Source organism: Zea mays, chromosome 9 (genome assembly GCF_902167145.1).
Source record: "Zea mays cultivar B73 chromosome 9, Zm-B73-REFERENCE-NAM-5.0, whole genome shotgun sequence".
Classification (NCBI taxonomy): domain Eukaryota; kingdom Viridiplantae; phylum Streptophyta; class Magnoliopsida; order Poales; family Poaceae; genus Zea; species Zea mays.
This window is the reverse complement of record NC_050104.1, coordinates 157,581,162-157,607,591: the sequence shown is the minus strand read 5'-3', so window position 1 is coordinate 157,607,591 and position 26,430 is coordinate 157,581,162. Positions and strand designations below refer to the sequence as shown.

At 44.3% G+C, this 26,430-nt stretch overlaps 1 protein-coding gene and 1 pseudogene across 2 annotated transcripts; both read left to right on the top strand.

Annotated features, from left to right (window-relative positions):
- The first annotated feature begins 3,628 nt into the window (after positions 1-3,628).
- On the top strand, positions 3,629-5,690 carry LOC103640439 (uncharacterized; annotated as a pseudogene).
- A 4,184-nt stretch (positions 5,691-9,874) lies between these two features.
- LOC100283956 (uncharacterized) lies at positions 9,875-12,322 on the top strand. Of its 2 annotated transcripts, NM_001348979.1 has the most exons (3): positions 9,875-10,299; positions 10,408-10,477; positions 10,582-12,322. In NM_001348979.1, the coding sequence occupies exon 3, from the start codon at positions 10,702-10,704 to the stop codon at positions 11,986-11,988; it is 1,287 nt and encodes a 428-aa protein (NP_001335908.1). In that variant the 5' UTR covers positions 9,875-10,299; positions 10,408-10,477; positions 10,582-10,701; the 3' UTR covers positions 11,989-12,322. The 2 variants fall into 2 exon arrangements, with proteins under 2 accessions (NP_001335908.1, NP_001335909.1); NM_001348980.1 differs by lacking the exon at positions 10,408-10,477 and having other exon boundaries at positions 9,941-10,299.
- Positions 12,323-26,430: the final 14,108 nt, after the last annotated feature.

The window sequence follows — 26,430 nt, the reverse complement described above, 5'->3', positions numbered from 1 at the left end:
ATGTCAGCACCGGGTTTAGTTACATGGGTTGCGCGGTAGCAAAGGCCTAGTGGGGCTGAAGGGGGGATTTGGCCCAAAGATTGCTTTCTCCATTTTTCTTTATTTTTGTTTTCTATTTTCTTTTCTACTTCTATTTGTTTAAACCCAAATTGGATTTTGAATTATACACTCAAGTTCAAATGCATAAATAGAAATCCAGTATGATATGCAAAAGCAGAAAATTTATTTAGTACTTTTCTATAAATTTTAAATATAGAATTCCCATAAGAGAACCAAATTCAAATAAATCTTTTTTCTAAAAATTATCTAAACTTTTATATAACTCATGGAAATAAAAAAAATATTTCCCCACATTATTACAAATCACTCTAGTTTTAATAATTTTTTGTTCAAACATTTTTAAAGAGTGCTTTAAAGGGAACAAGAAATATATTGAAAGCCTCTCTTTTATTTGTTGCTTCAACTTTAAGTTTTTAAGTTTTGGATCTAAGTTTCGGATACCAAATTCTTAGTTATCAATATGTATTTAGTTTAGAGAGATATACTCTATAAAGGGTTAAAATTGTTTTTTGAAGTCATTTTATTCTCTAAACTTTAGAGAGCTTTTATAAATTCTAAAATAGAAATTTGAGACGTTACAGAAATCATGCATTTGAAGTCTTGGTTTCATTTTTCAGTGTACATCCCTTAGGATATGTACAACCTCATTAATTAGAGGCCTCTTGAGGGACTTTAGGTGGTTAAGTAAATGAAAAATCAAGAGACGGACTTTTCGCGAAGAAACCTTCTTTACATATATGAATCTCTACATTTGTTATCTCTTATACATTTATGATGTAGAGAGGATCTGAGTTTTATCATATAATTTCTTATATATTCCTTATATTTGGAAACCGAACCAAAGACTTCGAGTTGTACATGCTCTTACGATGAGGTAGCATCCTTAGAATTCGTAAAATGAAACCCACCGGTGGGAATGGTCTAAGTGAATATAATGAGGCTTAAAAAGAGAATGTGGGAGGTGCGTGAAGTAGCAATAAAAAAAGTTGCTTATAGACAAATAAGAGACGGACCATCTCTACTAACTATTAAGGGGTTACTGTAGACTGCCCCCGCCTCGAGCCGCCCGCACGACACGAATCCTCTCCCGCAACGCCCGCGGCGAATCCCGCCGCGCAAACCGCCCGCCCACGCCGCGAATCCCCTCCCGCAACCCGGCCTCCCTCCCCGTGCGCATCGCCGCATGCCAGATCTGGTCCGCGACACGCATCGCCCAGGCGAGCGCAGTGGAGAAGGTCATCTCCGGAAGATGGCACCCGTCGAAGCCCACGTCTCCGCCGGCGCCGGTGTCAGTTCCGGTGTTGGAGACTCCCGTGGCCCCGCCAGAGATTGAGAGGCCTAGGTCTGTTGGGGTGAGAGCTAGATAGTGGGGTGGAGAGGGGCGCCGCACCAGTGAGACCCGCGTCACATGAAGGATTAGGGAAGGGAGAACCGGGGAGGTGCCAGAGAGACCCAAGTTGAAGCTGCTTCATCGGTCCAAGCCAATTGAGGATCCTAAACAGCGTCCTACCTATGTCGAAGAGAAGCAGGTGGTTATGATTTGTTCTTTCCATGTCTCAAGTCTGTGTGTGTTGGTCATGGCAAATTTAGTTGCTATGTCGTTCATGCAATAGCGACAAACCAGAGTACTGCAACAGTATTTGTCTGCTAGATATACCTCTATGCAAATGTTATTGTATTTTTTACTGCCTCGTCATGGTTTCTTTATTTCTATTAAATTGGTAATAGGTATGGAAGCTTTCACAATGATACTGAAAATCTAATTGTTTTTTTGTTGGTGATGCGATCATGATTGTATAGGTGCCCCAAGTCCAGCCGTCCAGGTTACTGCTGGCCTCATGAAGGCTGAGGATAATCATGATCTGCACCAGAATGCAAGGGCTACTGAAACATGAGTTTTGGGAGCAGATGCTGAGAGCAGGGTAGCAGAGCGACCACGGCTGAATCTGAAACCTCCTTCCTATGTAACAGGACAGTCTGATGAAATTGCTGTCAAGGAAAGGTATGTGCTGTAATCTACTGACCGTCGTATGTTCAGTAAGTGCAAACATGTCCAAACTCATATTGCCTGACATTCTAATCCCAACTTGTGTATAAGTCTCTGGTATGTGACCTTTGGTTACTCCATGCTCATTCAGTTTCATGACCTGTATGCATCGGTTACGCAATTTAGCATGCTTGCTGCATTGCTTTGGAGTCTGGAACCATATATGTTCAAAGATTAAAACAACACCAACTATGCCCTCCAGGGTCAGTGTTTCTACATACCTTTTTCCTTATGCTTCTACATAGGTAACGTTTAATTGTCTGACAGAGTAAAATGGTTATCAACCTTAACACACTTCAAATTCACAACGACCATAATGGACAAAAAAATAATATATAAGTCCTCAGTAGCAGTATTGTCCATTTGGTTACTAAATCTAGATTACCGTAACTACATCACCGGTATCTTCAAGAATTCGCTGGATAAGGGGAACAACAGCTGGGTCACCGCAGACATGAAGTTCATCTGAACAAAGTCCTAAATGTGCACGTGTGAACAAATAACCCCTTGATTTACAACCAACCATCTGTTCTATGGAATAATACAAGATTAGAATGATGGAGTATTCCAAATAACTATTTATTGACAGGAACTAATTATGAAACCTTATTTTCACTATCAGCCTGAGAAGACAGTTTATTTATCATCAGTTTATGTTTGTTCTTGCCTATTATAACATTTGGCTGGAGACACCTGAATTAAAATTTCAATGGTATATTTAGCCTTGTTTTCCTATAAAAGAAAGAGGTACTGATATGTGGTTATGCCATAACTTATTAATGCTAAAGTGGGGATTTACTAGAACATTTTTTTCTTACGGTTAGGTTCATTATATAGGATAGCATTTCGAGGCCATATAAATCAGTAAACAAAAAAAAGTAGGGACAACATTCTCAGAATTTTACTTCTATCACTTCTCCTTTGCATCAGTTGAAAGTTGCGGTCATTAAACCATTGAAAGCAAACGTTCTAATAGCATTGCACTATTTAAGAATGGCTAACGATAATGCTTTGTTCCTTTGAACTATTAAAATAAGTAGCAAATGAACCACTAAAAAGTAGAGGTAACCAGAAATAATATAATGGGTCTGCATATTAAATCAACTGGAATGAATTAGAAGATGCACCACAAAAACAGCATTGAAGTCTAATGGGTCTGCATATTAAATCAACTGTCGCACCCTTGAAATGTCTGAACTTCCTGTAAACCTTCTTTGCACCGCTCTATAAATAATAACAAATCAGTACTACAAACAGGAATAACATAAGGAAGATGCAGTGACACTGTTTATCCGAAGATTTCAGCTAATTCCATCTTCAGATAAGCTGAACTGAAGTAGCATCACTACACCATAAACTTCGGTTGTCGCGAATTTCATTTATGCTACAACCTCTGCCTCATGAATATTAAATTTCAATTTAACGTATTATAACTACCCATAAAAAAGACAATATCAGCTACAATTTAACGTCGTGATTCCCTCTCGCCTGCCCATGCCCCCACCCCACCCCCGCCCCACAATGCCCGCCATCGATGCAGCGCCCCCTCCCCCACAGACACGCACACCCCTATCCCCCACCTACCCCACCGCCATGGCCGAGCTCCAAGACGACCACCGCCCCGAGCTCATTGGCCTGGGAAAGATGGCTGCAGAAGATAGTTTATCATCTCTGGTCTCCAGTGAGGACGAGCCAGATTTGGATCCCGTGCATTCCAAAGAGACTCAGCTTAATCCAGGATCGGTTTCTGCTTCTACGGTGTCATATCGCAGACAAACATCAAAAGAGAGAGCTATTGGGTTGGCTCCTGAATTTGCTTTCTTTAAAGCAGATAAAGATGAGCATAGTGAAGATGATGATGAAGAGCCTTGTCCTGACTCTCAGGACTGGCCAGGCTCATTCGTAACTGCTGTAAGGATGTATGAAGCAATAGAAGCTAAGTTGAGAGCTCGAGAGTTGAATTCTTCAAAGCTGAACAAATCTGCAAGTAGGGTCATTGTTTGATCGCCTTCAAAGGATGGGAAGAATCCAGCACGAGCTCAAGCTGCCCCATCACTTACAAACTTATGCTTAAATACTCTTGTGAAACATTCTAAATGTATTGGATCACTTGAAGGTATTCCAGAGGAGCTAAAGAATAGGCTGTTCAAGATTCTGTGTCACTCTAGGAAGATGAATACTTATCTTCTCAATGAACTATTGTGTGATTGTCCTACAGAACGGCATCTCAGTGAGTGTTCATGGCTGAGTGAGGATGACTTTGAGAAAACTTTTGGGAAATGCAGCATTGAAAGCTTGCAGGTACTATTTGTTTACTCTATAGTTTCTGTGCTATGGACACATTATTTTTCCTTTTAGTACGATCTTATTTCTTTTGGATAAATTAACGTGTGAGAACTCATTCAGTGTTTGTCTTAATGTAGGATCTACATCTTGATAGGGATGAAAGTGGTAATCCGAACTGTTAGAACAAATTTAATATTTTAAAATAGATATGTATAAAGTTTGATGTTGATCTTTTCTTATGTTATCAAGCACATTAGTACAAATATGAATAAAATATTATATAAGTTGTTTTATGTATTATTTGCTCCCTACAACACAAAAAGTTGAAAAAATTACCGAATTTGTTTCCGAATCCATACCGAAGTTTATATCTATTATTTGAAAAAATGTAGGATGAATTTGAGGTTTACCTTTTATGAATCTTAACAAGCTGGATGTTAAAAATAAGAATACAAATTTGTATTGTATATTCTATATCCTATTTATTCGCAATCAAAGAAAAAACTGATTACCGAATAAATACCGTTTCAGACCGTTTTCATCCCTACATCTTGATATATCTGGGAGATGCATGCCTGATTACATATTGCCAACTACCTTAGCTAAGGTTCCTAACTGTATGCCATTGTTGAGAAAAATATCTCTGAAGGGAAATTATCAGCTTTTAGATAATGGTTTAGTCACAATCATCTCGGCTGCACCTTCTTTATGTTCCATAAATATGTGTGAGTGTTCTCTTCTCACTTAATCTGGAATCAATATTCTTGCAAACAAGTTACATTCAGTTCTTAGAGAACTGTATATAGCTGATTGCACAAACGTGGATGCTATGGCAATTCTTCCTGCTCTACAAAAGATTAATCATCTAGAGGTTTTGGCAATGTTTGGAATACAATCTCCGTGTGACAAGTTTGTGAAGGGGCTCATTCCTGTGCATGGTTCAAGTCTGAAGGAGTTAGCATTTGCTGGTTGCTTGTAAGTCTTTGCATATTCCTACTTTAGGAAATAGTTTCCTTTTGGAAGTATCAGTACCATAGTTATATTACTATTATGCCAGTATTCAAAAGCAACATGGAACTGTATATCTGTCTTGCTATCTAATTGTAGGGAACTTACCTCAGCTTCCATCAAGACTGTTGGGGAATATTGTCAAGAATTAACTTCATTGGATCTCCGCAACTTGAATAGGCTGCGTGACTCAGCACTGTGGCATCTTCGTGGTTGTAGGCTACTAAGGAAACTAAGGCTTCCAAGAAACGCATTCAGGTATTGCCCCACTTCCCCTGATTTTTATTGACTGATCCAAATTTGAAGTGCTTCATTACTAAGCAGAATTAAGTGCTGTGCAAACATTCATGTCCTTTTATGTCAATTTTTAATGTGTATCATTGCATATTATTGTTTTCCAAACTCATATGCATAATGATTATTATGCTTGTATTTTTAGCTTCTTTATGGCATTCTAATCATTTGTCAATGCTAACTGAATTGCCTTTTCTATTATGTTTATGCATTGTACAAGTGCTGATTTTTTCTGACTGATCGTAATGAGGGCCTGATAGTAATGTCATGACCCACAACTTAATCACTTATAGAACTAGAGGATTTAGTTGTGAATCCGGACAGGGTCGGTGAAGTAGATGCTAGCCGCTGCCGAACTTGAGCACGGGGATGCAGTCAAGCAGGTGGTCGATGTCCCTAGCGTGGATGATGGTAGCACAGAGTCCAATCTCCTAGAGGTAGGGGAACACAGCAGTGCAGCCCCGCGGGAGTACAGTGGTGTCTGGGAAGCGCCAGAAGCCGAGGTAGAGGGTGCGGAGGGAGGCAAGGTGGAGGACATCGACGAGGAGGCTCACGGAGGTCGGTAAGTGGCGGTTGACGAGGATGAGGTCCTCAACTCCCCCACAACGAGGACCTAGAACAAGTACTGGAGCGCACTGTAGTGCACGAACAACACCATGAAGCGGTAGGTGAGGCGCACAAAGCGGATGGGGCCCTGTGAGAACAAAGGACACGGGACACGGTGTCTGTGACTACTAACCAGTTGATAAGCATAGAGCAGTCGTCGTCTTCGTGCAAGACGAGGCCGGAGTCGTCGAGGACGAGCAACGTGGAGGCCCAGACTCAGCACCAGTGCCTGGACTAAAATGAGAGGTGCTTAATCTCAACAGTAATGATTTTGTTGTGCTAGAATATTTTTTTGGTTCGTCATGTGGATTAAAATTTGACGTTTTCTATCACATTTTTTAAGACAAAATGTTCATATTTGCCGCTATGTCATCCTCTTCATACTTTATTTTTTTGCTGCAGCTCTCGTTCCAGATGTGGACGAATCAGATGCAAGATATGTTGAACTCAAAAAAGGGTGACAATGCATTTCGACAGAAGGATTTTACTACTACCATTGATTTCTATTCCCAGGTTTAATGTGTTCTGCTCTTCTATTTTATATGGATGTCACATAGATGCTGGAGTTGCATGATTGGATGTGATTAGAGTCATAGGTTCAATGTCTTCCAATATGATCCCTAATATATTAAGGCACTAATGGAAAACAGCTCTGGGTTATATACGCTAAAAATATTGCTGTTAGAACAGGTATATTGCAGTTACCTGAAGGTTGTTGTTGTCTTGGTCTTTTCTAATTGTTCTTTATCATGCGGTTTATCGAAGTTGGTACAATGGTTTCCCCAACCACTTATGCTCGATGTTGCCTGTCATATCTGATGAATGGCATATGCCACATGAGGCATTGGATGATGCAATGAATGCTCTGGTAATATCTCCCACATGGCCAACAACATTCTATCTTTAGGCACCACAACTAGAGTTGCATTTCTTGTTTCAGGTTCAAAAATTAGTTACCTGGTAATTTCTTGTCCTATTTTGAGCCCTGAAGATTTCTTTAACATTTTGAGTTCTGGAGTTTGGAGCTTCCAGGTGACGGATTTCATCTCACTCAATAGTCTCCTCGCTCAAGGAGTTCATCCAAGCTCGGTGGGTGCAAGCCTGCAAGGTGAGGTACTGATGATACTTATTGCCTTAACAATATCTCATATGACACATGTTTGTTATCTTGCCTTAGCAACATGTGTCCAGTGCTTTTACTTGCAAGCTGATATGACACATGTTTGTTATCTTGCTGATGTGCGCAATATTGATCATGTATGTGCACAATATTGTTCTTGTTATATATAAATGGGTCAAGCATTCATGGTACAGTTCACACAAAAAGTATATATTGGCATTATGTCATATTACTGTCATAATAGGAAGGGCATCAGAGGTATCATTCTATAACATGTATTGAACACATATGTAACTATTGGGTAGAAAAGCACAACATTTTACCAGGTGCCACCATCTTTTTTGTTGCAGAGTTGTATATTTTTAGCCCACTAATATGTAAAGCACAACACTTGGTGCCACCATCAGACGTCTTATTGGGTAGAAAAGCACAACGCTTTACCGTGAATGGGGCTGCCTCGGCGAGGGCACCATTGAAGCTTCACACTTTGTTTTCTGTACGGATGAGAACAACATACGAGGCAAGGTGAACGGTGAGCAAATATACGTGGAACTACATCTACGGATCTGCTGTTGTCTCTTCTCCGTACTATCTCTTTCGACTCCATTCAATTTTCCTCTCCCCATTTACTCTTTTTGATCAAGGCAATTCAGTAAATTACACCTGAACCTTTATCCACTTTGTTCTTCTGTGTACTGGCCTCTTTAGTCTCTGTGGTGGATGGTAGAGGCATGGCTCTCCCTCACGCAGCGTCGTGCTTCCCATCCTCATCGCTGGCGTAGCTCCTGTCTGGCTCACCATATCCCGCAATAAGGAAGGGATGCACCCTTCTTTGATTTCCTCATTATGCCTGCCTTTTCTATTTGTTTAGATCTTGTCTTATTTTGGGTGTGGTTGTTCTTCTCACGCAGGTTGTTCTCTGTGTGTGGCCAAAGGGAAGAAGAAATCACATTTTGACGATTAACACAAGTAATTCCCCTTCCTTGGTCTCCCTCAGAAGTCATATTTTGATGATAGAACTTTGTATGCTTAACATGTTCCTTAGAAGTTAGAATATTACGTATCCAGTAAAACTGATTTCAAAAGTTATGTTCTCGTCATGGATTATCTTTATTCTTTGTTTTCATGCAAAATATAATTTTAGAAGCATGCATGTACGTGCATGCTCTTTGTAATTTCAAATTTCCGGAGCAATATACCTGGTGACCTGGTGTATATCTCTTATCTCTCATACTGAAATTGCAAAAAACACTAGAATCTATCAAAAGTTTATTTTATACTTATTCATCTGAATATCTAAACTCTATTTATCTATGATGGAGAATTTTTGGATTTTGTTATTAATGTACACTATCCTTCTATGGAATCAACGTATTTTATTTGAGATGTCAATGACAAAGCATATGTACAATCTTATATTATTTTTAGGTATACAAACATCCACTTTTAGTACTACTAACAAAAGTATAGAATAACAATTAGTTTTTTTTTGCATATCAATGCATTTTATCGTAGTACTTCACATCTTAATGTATTTTACCATTATATATTGACTCCGTAGCAATGCACGGGCATACACCTAGTATTATATATGTTGAGTCGGCTAATAGCCAAAAACTTAACTCTATCATTATTAGACTTGCTCTACAAGATTTGTTTGCAGGACCACTTCATTATTTCTTCACACTCATAATGAATGCACTGATTATCTGTACACATTTTAAAATCGAAATAGTGGTTGTATCTATTGTAAGCCGGTGGTCATATATATACAAGTACTTTCTCTATCATAAAATAACTACACTTTTAGAATTCAAAATTTATCTTAAAATAAGTGTACAACCAGCTGTACAATAGCTAATTTTAATAGCGTTTGCTAGCTGCCTCTTTTCATAAGACGTAATTATTATATGTTGAAATAATCTTTATAAGAATATATATATATATATATATATTATTTTATTAGTATTATTGATATCTTCAGTCGAATCTAGAGTGAATTTATGTAAATAATACGAATAACCAAGGCAACGACAGGCAAATAGAAAACATTTTATATTTGCGGTAGCGCCGTAGCAGAATAATGTACTACTCTGTCATATTAAAAAAAGGATTCTACTGCCGCCAAGCCAATCAACATCGGATGAAAGGAAATTGAAAGGATACGCGAAAGACGTACGCCGTCGCGTGTACAGTGCTGGAGCGGAGCGGAGGATGCGAAGGGCAGTGATAATCCACCTCAGCTTCAGGTGAGCTGGCCGGTGGCCGCTTCCGCCCTTTTCTATTTCTGAGGTCTGCGCGGTTTCCAATTCCGACGAGCCAAAACAGACGGACGCACACAAAGCGAAAGGAAGAGAGAGAGAGGGGGGGAGGAAGGGGGCAGCCCAGAGCAGGAGAGAGAAATTCGAGGGGAATAAAAAGGGAAAGAAATAAAGTGAGGGAGGGGAGAGTCCCATTTCCCCAAGTACGAGAGAGAGAGAGAGAGAGAGCAGAGGAGCACGCTACGCTACGTGAGGGGAGAGAAGAGAGAGGGAGGTCGAGGGAGGGAGGCAGCAGGGGTTGCAGCAGAGGCCAGAAGCATTAGAAGCGGCAGTCGTAACCAAGTGGCATCAGTAGATAGAGCCAGCCATCTATCTATCCATCTATCTAGCTCTACAGGTATAAATCCTCACGCATCGGTAGGAGGGCGAGAGGGGGGCCGACGGGGGACGGGAGAGGCCGCCTGCCAGCAGGCCAACTACCGAGTGGGGGAGGACCGGGAAACCGGAGGAGGGGATTTCTCGGGGAGCGGAGGGTCGGCCAGGACCTGATTGGGCTCCAGGGCGCGATCTTTGAGCGCAGATTTGGTGCCCGCGATCTGCCATGGATTTGATTTAAGGTGAGCTCCCTTTACTTACTTTGGCGTCTTGCTTGCCTGGCTCGGATTCGTGTTATCGGTCGACCTATGGCGGAGCTGAGAGTTAGAGATTTGGTTCTTTCTTCGCAGATTTAGGGAGATCGGTCGTGTTCGCGTCGCGCTGCGAGATTCGATTTTTTATGCCTGTTTTATTCACGAGGTTGGCTCTCCTCAGATCTCAAGGCTTCCCGTGTTCTTGATCCCTTTGTTCCCGTTGATTTCATCTCCGCTTACTTTCTTTCTGTTCGATTTTGGCTCCTGCAGATTGCAAGAACGGGACTGCTAAGCAAGCTAAGGTTTCATATTTTTCTGGATCAATTTCAAATTAGGATTTAGGAGGAGGAAATAAAGCAAGAATAGAAAGCTTTTTTTTGGGGTGAAGCCATGATGCTGGAAGGGAAGTCCTACCTTGTTCCGCGCTCCCTGCTGAGCTCCTGCGAGACGGAGACGCAGTGGGCGTACCTCGCTCACGAGGTCCTCGGCGGCAAGCGCCCGGCGCCGGAAGACGTCGAGGTCGAAGACCTCGACGAAGCTGACGGCGGCGGCAAGCGCAGCAAGCCGCCGTCTCCGCAGCCGCACACGCCGGACATCTCCGAGGGTCGCGGCTCCAGCCGCCATGCCTCCGGTTGCGGAGAGCAGCAGGGCACTGGGAGCAACCCCATGAATTCAATCGGCCGTGACCTGACCCTCAATTGCCTCCTCCGGCTATCTCGGTCCGACTACGGCTCGGTGGCCTCCCTCAGCCGGGACTTCCGATCCATGGTCCGCAGCGGGGAGATCTACCGCCTGCGGCGCCAGAATGGGGTGGCCGAGCATTGGGTCTACTTCTCCTGCAACGTTCTTGAATGGGATGCCTATGACCCATATCGAGAGCGCTGGATCCAAGTGCCTAAGATGCCGCCTGATGAATGCTTCATGTGCTCTGACAAGGAATCACTTGCAGTGGGCACTGAACTGCTTGTGTTTGGGATGGCACGTATTGTCTTCAGATACAGCATCCTAACCAATTCATGGACCAGGGCTCATCCAATGAACTCTCCGCGGTGCCTGTTTGGTTCAACAAGTGTTGGGGAAAAGGCCTTCGTTGCTGGAGGCACTGATTCTATTGGCAACATACTGAGCTCTGCAGAGATGTATGACTCTGAGACACATACCTGGACGCCCCTCCCAAGCATGAATAGGGCAAGGAAGATGTGTTCTGGGGTTTTCATGGATGGCAAGTTCTATGTGATAGGTGGTGTGGCTAACAACAACAAATTGCTGACTTGTGGGGAGGAGTATGACTTGAAGAGGCGTTCCTGGAGGATAATCGAGAACATGTCTGAAGGCCTCAATGGAGTGACTGGTGCTCCTCCCCTTATTGCAGTTGTCAGCAACGAGCTATACGCCGCTGATTACAGCGAGAATGACCTCAAGAAGTATGACAAGAAGAACAACAGGTGGATCACCCTTGGAAAACTGCCTGAACGGTCTGTGTCAATGAATGGTTGGGGCCTTGCTTTCCGAGCCTGCGGTGACTGCCTGATTGTCATCGGAGGTCCGAGGACCTACACTGGCCGTACTATTGAGCTCAACTCATGGACCCCAAACGAGCGGCCGCCTGTGTGGAATTTGATTGCCAGGCGGCCATCTGGGAACTTCGTGTACAACTGCGCCGTGATGGGTTGCTGAGTTCCACTGAATAAAAGATAAGTGCAGTGGATATTTATGAAGGATGGTATGCACAGAGGTAGCCTGTCCCAATTGCTTCGGCCCTTATTCTTCGTAGTAGCGGTTTCTGCCGTCTGGCCCAGTTCCGGAATTATGTGGACATCAGCTGATTGTCAGCAGTCTCATGTAACCCTTGAGTTCTGATACTCCTGTTTCCCTGCTAATCCATTTCTACATTTGCATTTGAATCAACTGCTCGTGATTTCAAAGATACGAGACTATGCAAAACAAATGTCATATTAATAATCTAGAAACAGCTTCGAGATGGGTTTTATCTATTGATGAGGAACCTGTTAAGAAATGTTTGATTCGCCTGTAGCTGCAAGGAATGCTAACTTCTTTTTTTTTTGGTTCATCTTGCCTGTTTCATAAATGTGCATACCTTCCTTGCTGTCATGAGCCACCAAGTCGGTGCTTGGTGGTGACATGCTGGCATGTGTGAACTATTGTGCTGGATTTTTCATGTTCCATATATATGCCGGATCCACTTGGCTCTAAAATGGCATACATTATGTTGGTGTTTGATTGCACTGATGTTTGGACTGGTAGTCATACTGTGAATGCACAGGTCTAATGGACCCTTGCGCTTATGGTTCTGCTCTTGATGTTTATAGTTTATAATATGGTTGAATGATTCGTGAAAACCACGAAGCTGTTTGATTTTGCACGATCCGTGTTAGCACATTGTCATTCTGAAGTGGTAGATGCAATAAGAGAACACGAGGAATTTGTTAGAAACTTCCTAACTCCAATGAGTGTGCTCTTCTGCAGTTCTCCTTGCCTGAGATGTTGCAAGAAATGGATTTATGAAGTACATATAAGGGTGGTAATGGATCACGGTCCAAATGTTTTTTTTCTTCCCAATAAGTTAGGACCCTTGGTAAATTTAAATTTATAGTGTAGAATTTAGAGCTCATGATGAGTAAATTCAAATGGTAGCGCTTGCCGTATAAAAGTATGGTTGTGTCACATGATGATGTCAAACAGTTTTTTTTTTCTGTAACACCTTTTAACTGTTGCCTGATTAATCCAGCTACTCTCAGACTGAAAGCAGTTGCCTGGTTAATCTAGATACTTTATCAACAAAATTTGGGTAGGTAAGGTGCCATCTATTCTAGCCTGGGGCTTGTGAAACCCAACCCAACCTTCGTGGAACGGAGAGTGAAAGTGAGATACTCATGTGCTACTTAATTTAAGCATGTAGTAGCTAGAGTGGTGAATGCATAACAGCTTGACCCAAAATTTGCTTCCTTCCTGTCAGCTTTGCCAGTAACACAGGATGTTTGGAAACATGGCGCGGAGCTTTGTTCAGCATGGTAGAATTGCCGGTGACCTATTTATTTCCATTCATTCTGAGTGTGTGTGTGTGTGTGTTCCTGCCTGCTTTTATTTTTTTCAATGTGTAGAGTTGGATGCTGAGAAGCTTAAGCTCTGCGTCGATTGCTGCTAGGCTTTGCTTCCTGACTACACTAGCACTGGGAGCTATTTGGTTGCTCCTCCTATGCCTTGTGATGGGCAGGGAAGCCTGCTGCTGCGTGCAGAAACCACTGCCGTGTTTTACCTGTATTTGACTGAAGCTATGCTTACATTACATTTGCTTGTGACGGTCAAACAAATCTGGCGCCTTTCCATATTTCCATAGCAGGAGGCCTAAAATATGATTAGACTCTTTGTTCTTGTGAAGCTGCTGCAGGCAGAGAGTAGCAGCAGCTAGGAGCAGATTGTTCTTGGTGTGTTGCGTGGAGCTTTTGTTCCTTTGTTTGGACTCCTATCTTTCTATATACCTACCTACCCATCAGCGTCAGGCACAGCACAGGATGGACGCGCCCAGCCTGGCGGCGGCGGCGGCGCTTTACAGCACGGCCGGTTTGTTTTTTTTTTTTTTTTTGGCCCCCGTTGCGCGGCTGCAATTATTCCAAGGGATGGGAAGGGGTGGAAGTGGAACGCGTTTGCGTTCAGAAATAGGATGGCAATAATTTTGACGCACGTCGCTGTTGTGCTGCAGTTCTGTTCTGGTATCGGAGTTGTGCCGTGCGGCCACTGCATACATGCCTCTCACTTGGCACAGTCTTCTTCTCTCTGCCTTCTTCTTTTTTTGCCTCCCTTTTGGTTCTGCTACTATCTTCTTGCTCTGAACAGCTGGTTGTTTTGTTTCCCAGGGCACGTTTTCTTCACTCGTGCTTTGCTACATGTGTGAATACATGATGATGTTAGGTTGTCTCCAGCAATGACTTATTTAAGATCCGCTATGCTACGTACAAGCTTAAGGACCGAAAATGTATTTTACTAGTTATTGTCAGCAAGAATCAAACAAGCCTTTTGCTATATGCATAAACATATGCTCTCTTAACAATTTATAGAAGAATCACGCAATACAAATATGCCCTTTACTGATTTCTAGAATAATGATGCCGTCACCGAACCACTCAAAACACTGGCCAGTTTCAGCGGCCGGATAGTCTGATAGAATATTTAGCCTGGGTCGGTGCCTCTCAGTGGAGAATTATTTCTCTCCGCCGCAACGAGCTCGGAACCGTTCGGTGGACAACGTATTCGCGAGCACGCTCCCGGACCTGATTTCGAGTCCGCTCGGTTCGTGGTGACTGGCGATGCATGGGCGGCAGGAAACAAACACTAGGCCACGCCGGGGAATCATTGCGCCTGCCGAAGCGCCCACGCAACGACGACGGAGCTTCCCGTCCGTTTCCAGATTTCAGTTCCCTTCCCCGCCGGAAGTCCCCGCCATCCACGCGGTGTCAACACATTTGACCGACCCAGTCCTGGTTCACGGCTCCAGAGTAGTACGTACTGTAGTGAGTAGAGCACGGCCCGACAAAAAAAAAAAGAAAAAGCATACGTACACTCCCCCCCACCTGACGCAGCTTTCTCGTGTATCCGCACGTGTGGTATATGCACATGCACGTCGGTCGTTAATCTTCGCCTCAGATCAAAGGTTGCCGCAAATCCTTTCCGCAGCGTGGGCTGATCGGAAGCCCCTGTGCTCCGGTTTTAGTCCGGTCCGGGTATTGATGGGCTCTGGACGCTAATAATATGGCCCAATTTTGGTCCTCCCTTGCGTTATTAACTCGAGGAGCTTATCAAACATTAGTGCTCCAATAAGTTTGGGACGAAGGGGTGTTACGAGAAAAAAAATAAACGCGCGGTTTAAGAAATCCACGGTTGGCAAATGGCAAGTTTCTGAAAAGAAAAGGTGTGGTGTGTGTGTGAGAGAGAGATGTCAAGTGTCCAGAAAATTTTTTGACAAAAAAAAAAATCCAAATCTCATCTTTAATCCACCTATAAATAAAGGAGATTAGCTGAAGCTCATTCTTTACCTTTCCTTACCCCATTTCGCTGCTACCCCAACCCTTACGCTGCCATGCAATTTTATTTTAATTGGTACTATATACTATTTGTTTTAAAATTATTATACACTTTTTTTTATTTTTAATTGTTATATAATCTATGGTTTTTTATTTTAATAAAAAATAATTATTTTTTGTAATTTTGTATTCAGAATAGAGAGTATACAATAGTTACCTTTTAAAAGAGGAAACTGACATGGTATGGTATTAATGTAATTGTGAACTGAGACTAGACTATAGTTAGTGATGTCCATATGGGCCGTGCCCCCGTTTGGCCCGAAGCACGGCACTATTAAAGCCCGTCACGAAACCGGCCCGGCACGGTGGACGTCGGGCTCGTGCCGGCCCGGCCCGATGGTCGTGCCGGGTATGGGCTCCATGGCCGGCCCGTCGTTCTTGGCCCGGCACGGCACGGTTTAACGGGCGGCACGGTTGCCGGCCCGACTCCTCCCTCCCCTCTGCGTATAACCGAGACACCGAGTACTCCGTACTCCCCGTCCCCGTCTCCCCGTCTCAGTTTCTCACGCGACCAAACCCTAAATCCCTCTCCCTCCTCTTCTGGGCTCTGGCGGCGGCGCCCGACTGCCGACGACGGCGACGCCCGACGTGTGACGCTTGCCGGCGACAGCTTGTTTGGACTTCCCGAAGCTCTTCTCTTTCCTCTAATCCCCTTCCCTACTCTCAAATCTCGAAGGACCCGAACCCTAATCCCCATCCTAGCATCCTCTTGGCCCAACGACGGTGCTCCTGCTCCTCGCGGTGGTGCTTGCAACCACTCAGGTGACTCGGGTGCTCCGGCTAAGCAGGTGTGTTCTTACTCTTTGTACCGTGCTCCTCCTCCTCCTTGCATTGCTTTCTTCTCCAGATCTTCTTGTTCTTTTTAGGTATCGTTCTTGTGACGGTGCCGCTTAGCCGTCGAGGGACCGGAGTTGCTGACGAGGAGCCGGATAAACAGTGGGCATGGACGATGAACTTGATCCGGTCGCTGTGGAGGAGGAGCAACGGCTCGAAGACCATAATGAAGAAGAGGATGCTCTGGCCCTCTTTGGTGGCAGATCCGCCATTGCTGCTGCTGCCATTAACATCGATGATGCCCCCCCTGTTCCTTGTGCCGGTGGTCAGACGGGCACAGGCTCCACGAGCCCGACACCGACCGGCACAAGCACTGCTGCCACAAGTTCTAGTAAGCGTCCTCCCAGATCTAAAGTGTGGAACGACTTTGATGAACTGACACACATCGTCAATGGTAAGAGGGTAAGGTATGGCGCTGTTTGCAAGTACTGTAAGGTTACTTTAAGTGGTAAATCTAGTTCTGGAACTGGTCACTTACTTCGCCATAACTGCTCTGCTAAGAAAGAACAACAGCGTGCGGGTATAGTTCAATCCTTGCTTAAGTACAACTCTGATGGATCCTTGAAACATTGGGAGTACTCTCCTTCTGTTGCAAGAAATGAACTGTGTCGGTTAATAGCTAAAGAGGACCTACCTCTATGGTTTGGAGAGTCTGATGCTTTTCAGGAGTACATTACTAATGCCCATAATCCTAAATTTATCAAATGTTCTAGACAAACCACTGCTAGAGACATGGTGAAGCTTTATAATGAGCGTGTGGTTAATTTGATTGAAATTTTTAAAACCTCTGTTTCATCTGTTGCTCTTACATCTGACATTTGGAATGGTAAGGCTAAAGAGGATTATCTATCTGTAGTTGCTCATTTTGTTAATTCCAATTGGGAGTTAGAAAAGAGATTGATTGGTCTTAGGTTAATTGATGAATCACATATTGGTAGAAATATTGCTGAACGTATTGCAGTAGTGGTTGATGAGTACGGCTTGAACAACAAAATTTTTGCTATAACTCTTGACAATGCTTCATCAAATATAACTGCTATGTCCTTTCTGAAACCATTGTTTTGTACTTACCTTGGCCTTGTTTGTCCTGATCCATCTGATGAAACTGCTTATGATTCTGATGATCCTGATGATTTAACTACAGTTTTTTTACATCAGCGCTGTGCCTGCCACATAATTAACTTGATTGTGAAGTCTTGTTTAACAATCTTAAAGCCTTATCTTGATGATTTTAGAAAAGCTATCAATTTTTTGAACTCTTCAAACCAAAGAATTGGTGCTTACAAGAGTTATTGTCTCAGTATGGGTGTTACACCTAGAAAGTTTGGTGTTGATATTGAAGTTAGATGGAATTCCACATTTTTGATGCTTAAGCACCTAGTTCCACATAGAAGCACTTTTTCTGTCTTTATCCAAACCCAATATCCTATGCAAGAAGGTAGTCCTCCTTTACTCACTAGTAATCATTGGACTGTTGCAGATAAAGTGTTATCTTTTCTACAATTATTCTATGATTGTACTGTTGCACTATCTGGTGTTTATTACCCTACTTCACCCTTAATGTTGCATCAAATTTTAAAGATTGCTAGACATCTCAACACTTATGAAAATGATGAACTGCTAAGACAAGCTGTAGTTCCTATGAAAGATAAATTTTTAAAATACTGGAGACAAATACCCTTGTTGTATGCCTTTGCTTTCATTCTGGATCCTAGGGCCAAAATGAGAGGTTTCCATAAAATCCTTCTTCGTTTGTCTGCATTAACTGGTACAGACTACTCTAGGCTTCCACATAAGGTGAGATCTCAGCTAACCAATACTTTTCAGTTGTATGAATTAAAGTTTGGTGATGTGCGTTTGCGAGCACAAAACCAAATGTCAGGTGCTAATCAAGGTAAGAACAAAATGGCTTGGGATGACATCTATGGCGATGATGATTTTCATGTTGAGTCATCAGGATCAGGTAATATTGCTCCCTCTTCTGCTACCTTTGCAACTGCAGCCTCTGTCTCAGAGTTATCTTCATATCTAGACAGTGATACTGTCTCACAGTTCAATGAAGACTTCAACATCTTGAGTTGGTGGCATGAACATAAACTTACCTATCCTATTCTTTCTCTCCTTGCTAAAGATGTGATGACTGTTCCTGCTTCAACTATATCTTCTGAATCAACTTTTAGTCTTGTTGGCAGAGTGATTGAGGAGCGCCGTCGCCGTCTCACAAGTGATATGGTGGAGATTTTGTCTTGTATCAAGGATTGGGAATTAGCAGACTCACATATGCAACACAATGTGGAGAAGGACACCAAAGAGATGGAACTTATCCATGAAAGTATGATCCTTGAAGATGCAGCCTCTGTTTGAAAGTTTCTTTGGACTGTAACTGTGGACTGAAACTGTGGACTGTAATTGTGGACTGTAATAAACATTAATACTTTAGTTTGGAGCTAGCTGTACTCTTTTTTCCTTTCTAGGGTTTTCTCACGAGGTGTGAGTTTTTACCTAGAAAGGTTTTTAACGAGGCAGCATTGCACATGAGCTCCAAACCAAATTAAATATCTATTTTGCTGAAGTATTAATGTTATTCTTTGGAATCTTGACTTGTAATTGTGATGTGGACTTGCAGTTGTAATTGTGAATTTGTGACCTGGACTTGTAGTTGTATGGTGACATGTATATGAATCTGGATTATGTAATGTGAAGTTGAACTTGTATTAGATTTTGAATTGTGACTTACATATGAATCTGGATTATGTATTGTGAAGTTGAATTGTGACTATAATGTGGCTCTGATTTTGTATTTTTCATTCTGTAATTTGAATCTCGGGCTACTGGGCGGCTCGGTACTGTCTGGCCCGTCGGGCCCGTGGCACGGCCCGGCACGAAAAACGGCCGACCGTGCCGGGCTTGGGCCTAAGAGGAGGCACGACGTGCTGGCCCGGCCCGGCCCGGTAACCTGACCGTGCCGTGCCGTTTTTGAATTTTCGTGCCGTGCTTGTTACGGGCTCGTGCCGGGTCGGGCCGGGCGGCACGAATGGACATCTATAACTATAGTCTAGAGTCTATATGTACTGCAACTGGAAGCGCAAGGACGCGAGAGCTGATCTCAGTAAGGCGATAAACCAAATTTATTAGGCGACACGTTGTTTCCTCGAGGCAGCAGATAACAGCACCAACACGTTGCACGTGACTGACCGAGAGCCCGGCCGAGGGAGACCCGGTGCAGATCACGGAGCAGAGCGCAGGGCTACGATGCGATGTGGATGCGAACGACGACTGCGCTGCCATCCCGGCCCTGCTAGACAGCCAGCGCAGGCGCCTAGACTGTCCTCCGTCCTCGTGCTTTGCTTCTTGTGGCCCTGCCCATGCTAGCTGCACTCACTCTTGCATTGGATCGTTGTACAATTGTCTGTGTCCAAGAGTACTGTCCAGGACCGGAGCCCAGGGTAGCAGCACAGTCGTGATTGCCTGTGTCCACCCGGTGATTTTATTATTTTCAATCTTTTCAAAACAAATAGGAGCCAAATCCCAGTCCAAATCAAAGATGAAACTGACATCAAAGTTCGAGTCGAATCCATGTCTCGGTAGGAGTCGAATCATGGACCAAGTAGGAGTCGAATCTGAGTCCAAGTCGAAGACACATGTAGCCAACATATCAGCGGTGAATCGCAAGGTGCGAAAGATGGACTCATCTTCTAGTGCGAAACTTCATGGTTTCCATCAACTCTATAGGCATGATTGGTAGCCTGTCTGAGCGGACGCATGCATTCCCGCATACAGCAGTTTTTTACTTTACGGTTGTTTGGTTGTCCGCACATACACCTGCTGTATCTATGTATCCAAAGTACGTCTGTTTGGTTGGTGGGTAAGTGTGCTGATTTGGCCAGAGAGATGCAGCAGAACGCTCTGAGCTAGGCCCGCGGGAAACATGATCTGTTTCCGTCTCTGGGCGGCCAGGCTCAACGGAAGCTGGCCCAAGCGGCTAGGCTGCTTCGAGAAAGCAACCAATCACATCGTATATTAATCTGCGCGACTACCTTACTTGGCACAACAACTCTTGATGATTTTTCAGAAGTGAGTCTGTTTGTTTCAGCTTTTTGGAGCTTCTGGCCACCAAAAGCTGCTGCGGACTGCCAAACGCTCAGCTTTTCAGTCAGCTTCTATAAAATCCATTTGGGTAAAAACCATTCAAAATCAACATAAACACATAATCAGTTGAATCGTTGCAATAGTAGGAATCCGTCACTTTCTACATCCTGAGTCCTATGGACATATTTATCTTCCTCCGCACGTAATCCTAATAATATTTAGATTCTCTACACAGCCAGATTCTCCCCGCCGCCAGATTCTTAGAAAAGCTGGTCAGAAAAAAGCTGAACCAAACAGGTCTGTGTGGTAGGTCGCGAGATCAAAAGTTTAGGGTAAAAACAAGGGAGATATGAATATTTAGATAGATCCGAGCTCTCTTTCTGAGATAATACACTATATCATGTATGGGGTGTTGTTGTTGTATTATTTGATCAGATCTGATATGGTCTTATGTGATTTGCCCACGAGGGCTCCCTTGTCCTTCGTTTCATAGTTTCATAGTCCAAGAAGGGGGGCGGCTACATGGTGGATACTAAGGCTATCCGCAACCGTTACCCCTAAATTTTTCTCCATATATCACTTTTCCACCTTATTTCACCCCTATTTTTTCATCTCCCGCAGCAGTTCCCCCTAAATACTCCCCTATACCCCACTACAACTATAAAATATCATTTTCTATATCAACTATCAATTTTTTATCTACTAACAATTACTCGTGGACCCATAACACAGTGTTTAGGGTGATGAACAGTGACACGCTAGATCTGGGGGGAGAGAGAAGGGAGTCGACGCGTAGGGGGCGCTGTAGGGGGCACCGCTGCGGTCGTGGGGTGCCCCCTACAGGCAGCATGCAAGGGGAGGGGGATGGCTAGCGTTTACCGTTGCACACAACCTAAGTTGATTATCTAGTCCATGATGGTACCAAGTCGATTACCTACCTGTACATCAATACAACTCTCTAATTACAAGCATGCCATCCTTATTCGCTAGGATATTTGCCTTATTTATTAGGATCCTACCTTATAAGGATTGTAGGTGAGAAAAAAGATATACATAGTTTAACATGAAAAAACTCCCCAATGTAGAGGAGAAAAAAACCACGGAAAAATAGATTTATTATGTGGTTTTATTGTACATGGTACAAGTGCCCTATTTACATAGGCAAAGGAAATAGAAATAGGGTCATATCTTATTATCCAACAAATCTCCTCTTGACGCTAAATCTATAAACCGTTTCACCAAACACCACTAGGGTACTAAACTCCACGAACACCTACCAAGTCAAGACAATGCTTGAACTTAGTATTAGATAATGATTTTATAAGCATGTCTGCAGGATTTTTCATCACTATGTATCTTGTACACTTTAATCTTGCCTTCAGCAACAATATCACGAATGAAGTGGTACTTGATATCAATATGCTTGGTCTTGAATTGATACATGCATGTCATTCTTGGTCAGAGAAATAACACTATGACTATCACAGTAAATCTTAATGACTGACATCATGAGGAATACTAAGCTGAGAAATAATACCTTGTATCTAAATAGCTTCTTTAATCCCTTCAATAGCTGAGACATATTCTGCTTCAGTAGTGGAAAGAACAGTAACAAACTGAAGTGAAGTCCTCTATTCACTGCAGAACGGCATAATAAAAAATACATAGCTAGATATGAAGCGTCTCTTATCAAGATCACTAGCAAAGTCTGGCTAGTTGCTAGGGTCTAGCCTCTAGGTCTTGGTCTTTGCATCCACCGGCAATGCAAGTTCCAGGGTCTGGCTCGTTGTTGTTTCAGACGACAGGAGCAAATCGCACTGCCACCCGGCCTTGTTCAAGACAAGACAAACTATGGTTGCCGGCCGTGAACGTGAGCCGCGCTTTATGAATGTTGTTGTCCAGGAGGTAGAAAAATGGGCACATGCGCTGTGCATCGGTCAGACTGCGAATCGAGTACCTTCGACGCTGTCCTGCTGCTGGTGCTGGTACAGCTGGATGGCGAGCAGCCAAACAGTCAAGAAGCACGGATGAGACCGGTCCGTTCCGTTGCCTCCTCCTCGCGCTTCAGGCGAGCTGAGAGATGATGGGCTGGGCACTGGGCACTTGGCACTTGGCAGAGCGCGGACACACGGACTGGCAGCGGCCCTGTACTGTACCCACGATCAGCATCATCATGGCGCAATCATTGACGAACCTCCGAGCCTTTTCGTCGCCCATGGGCCGGCGCTTCTGCCTTCTGCTGGGCATGTGAAGCTGTCAGGGCGCAGGGGCAGTAGGTTTACTTTACTGACAGGGATTGGTTTTCATTTCCGTTGCCTACTACCGATGCCTGCAGCGACGAAAATACCACAGAAAACACACCCACAGCCTCATCAGACACGGAGACACACCGTTCGGTCGGTAGGAGAGCATGCTGCATGCATGGAGAGAGTAGCTAGCTAGCTAGTATATCGGTCGATCGACAGGACATGCCACAAGTGGTGCACAGCCTCCGATCCGTCACATGTCCATGGAGGCATCTGAATCTGACAGGGGAACCGGCGCGCGCACGGCGGTCGGCAGGGCAAGACTTGGCTCCGTGTGTTCGTGTTGTTGCCGCCGACCACGGTCCCCGCCCGCCAGGCTGCTGGCTGCATGCATTGCATGCAGGCCGGAGACACGCGGGGCCGCCGGCGCAGGGATCGCACACAGCGATTAAACCACCTCCCAGTCCCACTTTGCAGCAGCAGCCAGCACCAGCAGGCCCGCTCTAGGCTCTGATATGACATGCATGGGAAGATCGACGTGCATATGCGTCCCCGGCGGCCACTGCAATCAGGCAGGAGCACGTAGTACGAGTGTACGACGTTGCGTTGCTGCCTGCCCGGCTGTGCGCGGTCAGCTTTTTCATACAGCATGCATGCATGAGATGATGACAACGTACGTACGTACTCCATGCATCGTCCCCATCGATCGGTGCGCAAACCAAATGTACGTGGGCCCCTATACGGCCGGTGTCATAAGAAAAGATCTCGTGGATGAAGTTAGGACCACGCCGCGTGCACCGCCCTCAAACGGGGCGATCCCAGAGATCACGCGATCTCAGGTCCCGTCCCTACACAGGACGCATGCACGTCCTTCTCCCTGTCCGGACCAACTGCCAAAAGCTAGCTACTCCGTCTTCGTCGTCGCCTTCGCCCACCATCTGCAGAGATTCAGAGGGTGCCACTACTGCTGCCGTCCGTTGCGTTCATCACACAATGCAAGCTGGTCTGGCCCTTGCATCCGCCGCTCCAAAGTCAACACTTGCCGTCAGTTTCATTGCGCCAAAGCCCAAAGGTTAGTATACACGGTCTGATGTCGCACTGTTTTTTTTTTCTTTGTGATCGGTTCTTGCTCACCTCATTATATCCATCATTAATTTTGTGCAGCTCGCGAGCCAGAGTAGCTCAACTCGTTGCCCCAACAAACCCGAATACTATTAGTTTTAGCTAGGTTTTTAGAGTTGCTCTAAACAGATGCATGAGATATTCTAACCTGATTAATGTAGATACCTAAATAATCAGTTGTACAATGCCTTCATAATATTTGGTTAATTGTGTTGGCTTTGTAGGAAGCCGGGCAGTAGTCATGCTAAGACTATCCCGTAGTAAGGTACTAAGGTGTCTCCCTCAGCTACCTTATCCTATTTCTTATCATCTATTTTATTTTTTACACGATGTACTGCATATATTTTAAAGAAATAGCGTCATTCTACAATACAAATCTTATATTTTACATAGGGACAAAATCAACATTGACGTTGCATGTTGGCCGTTACAAGGACGTGGACGTGTCTGCTGGTACGGTACCACTGTCACATCCCTTTTAGGCCTTGTACGTGGAGCCCATGGGCCGGGCCAGGGCAGCTCGTGTCCACTTCTTCGTCCTGGGCGGGCCGAACTTCACTCAGCGGTGGGCCCTCTCGTCGCGCCTCAGTGACAGTCCCTCTCCGTATTAATACGCGTTCCCTCCCATCCCTTTCGGAACAAACAACCCAGTCGCGGAGTCGCCCCTACTCCTACTAGCAAATTACTACTAGTAAAGTTGCTTCTTCCTCTCTCTGCCACAGTGCAAGCGCTCTCTCCTCTCACACACACAGTCACACTACACTCCCCGGATTTCAGCAGCTAGCTCTCGGTCTAAGCAGGCATTAAAAGCCTATCCTTTTCAGGTCACTCTCGCCTTTTCTTTTTCGTTCTCCGTTCACTCCTATTTCCGGTCGTTTGCACGCTTGCCTCTTGAGTCTTGACACGAGCTCCCACACGTACTGTTAGAATTATAGGCATTTTCTGTATCATTTTAATTCCATAAATTAACATTATGATGATGACATATAATAGATAATCAATCATAGAAAACGTGATCTCAAAAATATCCATAACAATATGGATCATGAGAACAACAAGCATATGAAGCATGTAAATCATAAAATAAGTATATAAGCATGGTTCATGGTTTATTGCGGAACAACTGGAAATAAACAGATAACAATATAAACAGAATGACTGTAAAATTAAGACAAATAGATATAACATATTATAATACGATAGAGCAAAGCTACATACGACATAAATAATATGCAGAATATAAAACTGAAATGAACTGAATTGATCATACCCTCCCATGCGCTCCGAGGATCCTGATCCTTGTCCAACTTCTCTTGTCATCCGATCGAGTTGAAGACGCCAAGAACCAGCGATGAAGACAGATGTTGGGCAGTCGCGAAGACGCTCCCCAAAAAACTAATTGCCGATCCCCCGTGCAAGGTCTCGAACGGCACCGGCTTCGGAGGCACCTGCCCTCTCGCTTCTCCGTGCGCGCAGAGTCACGAGATGGAAATACCCTCACTCGGCGGCTGGATTGTGAGACTGAAAGTTTTTCTCGCGTGTCCCGAGTGACAGGGGTGCTCCTCTATTTAACCTCTCGCAGAGGGAAGCTGAAGGAGAAAGGTCGCCGAGTCACGCCAAGAGTCGGCCGGCTCTAGCCGAGTTATGCCATGAGTCGGCCAGCTCTTGCCGAGTCACGCCATAAGTCGGCAGCTGAAGGAGAAGGGTCACTCGGCTGGCTGACGAAGAGACAGAGTCACTCGGCAGACGAAGAGACAGGGTCACTCGGCTGACGCGGTTAGTGAGTGCTAAAAATTAACACAACCACACCACACCACGCCCGCTCGCCTGCCTGCCTGCCTGCCTGTCTCGCCTCGCCTCGCCACGCCACGCCCGGCCCGGCCCGGCCGGCGGCGGCGGCGGCGCGCGCGCGCGCGTGTGGCACGCCCTTGTCCATTTCTTGACTTCTCAAGTTAAGTGGAATAAATCCCACCATATAAGTCAAGGCAAAAGACCCTTGGACTTCCAATGTGGTACTATTGGTATTCTCCACCATTACACACCATAGAGTTTATTCAATAAATGGGCCAAGCCCATAAAAGATCCAACAATCCCCACCAAACTCTAGGGTTTGTAATGATGAAGTATCAGAATCACAATCCTTTGATATACCAGTGTTTCGATGGAGACTGTTAAGTTGAACATCCATCTAGAATAAGAGTTTCACTCATTCACAACTGAACAATGGACTAAGCCTTGAATTGACAGTTTTGTGCGAAATAAGATTCACTCAAATCCTTTGCTGATACTAGGCTGCAAAAGGGTATTCCCGCTGTTTAGAAGCATATAAGTCACACTTCAGTGCCTTTCATGAGTATTTAGGGATTACCCAAATCCCATAGACTGTGACTAGCAGTCTGACTCATATAGGTGTATTCCTCAGAAGATGTTCTGTAGGACAACATCTCACCTTTATAAGACTCTTGGAATACATTAAGGTAAAAACCATCCTGCCTTACAGATAGGAAAGATGTGCATCAGAAATGAGTTAAAGAAGGGATCTTTCCTCACAATCTACTCCTAGCTTGTTTCTCCACTCTACTTCACGGGATCTCCGATCACATAGAGCAGGTTACCACTAGAGTAGATCTCACATGGGTCTCATACCCATTTCCCTCGATGCACTTTCTATCACATTGCGTGATAGACCCTTAGTGAATTGATCTGCCAGATTATTCGATGTGTGGACA

What these genes read in the sequence shown, in the direction of transcription:
- LOC100283956 (NM_001348979.1), top strand. Translation starts at nt 10,702, where the DNA reads ATGATGCTGGAAGGGAAGTCCTACCTTGTTCCGCGCTCCCTGCTGAGC.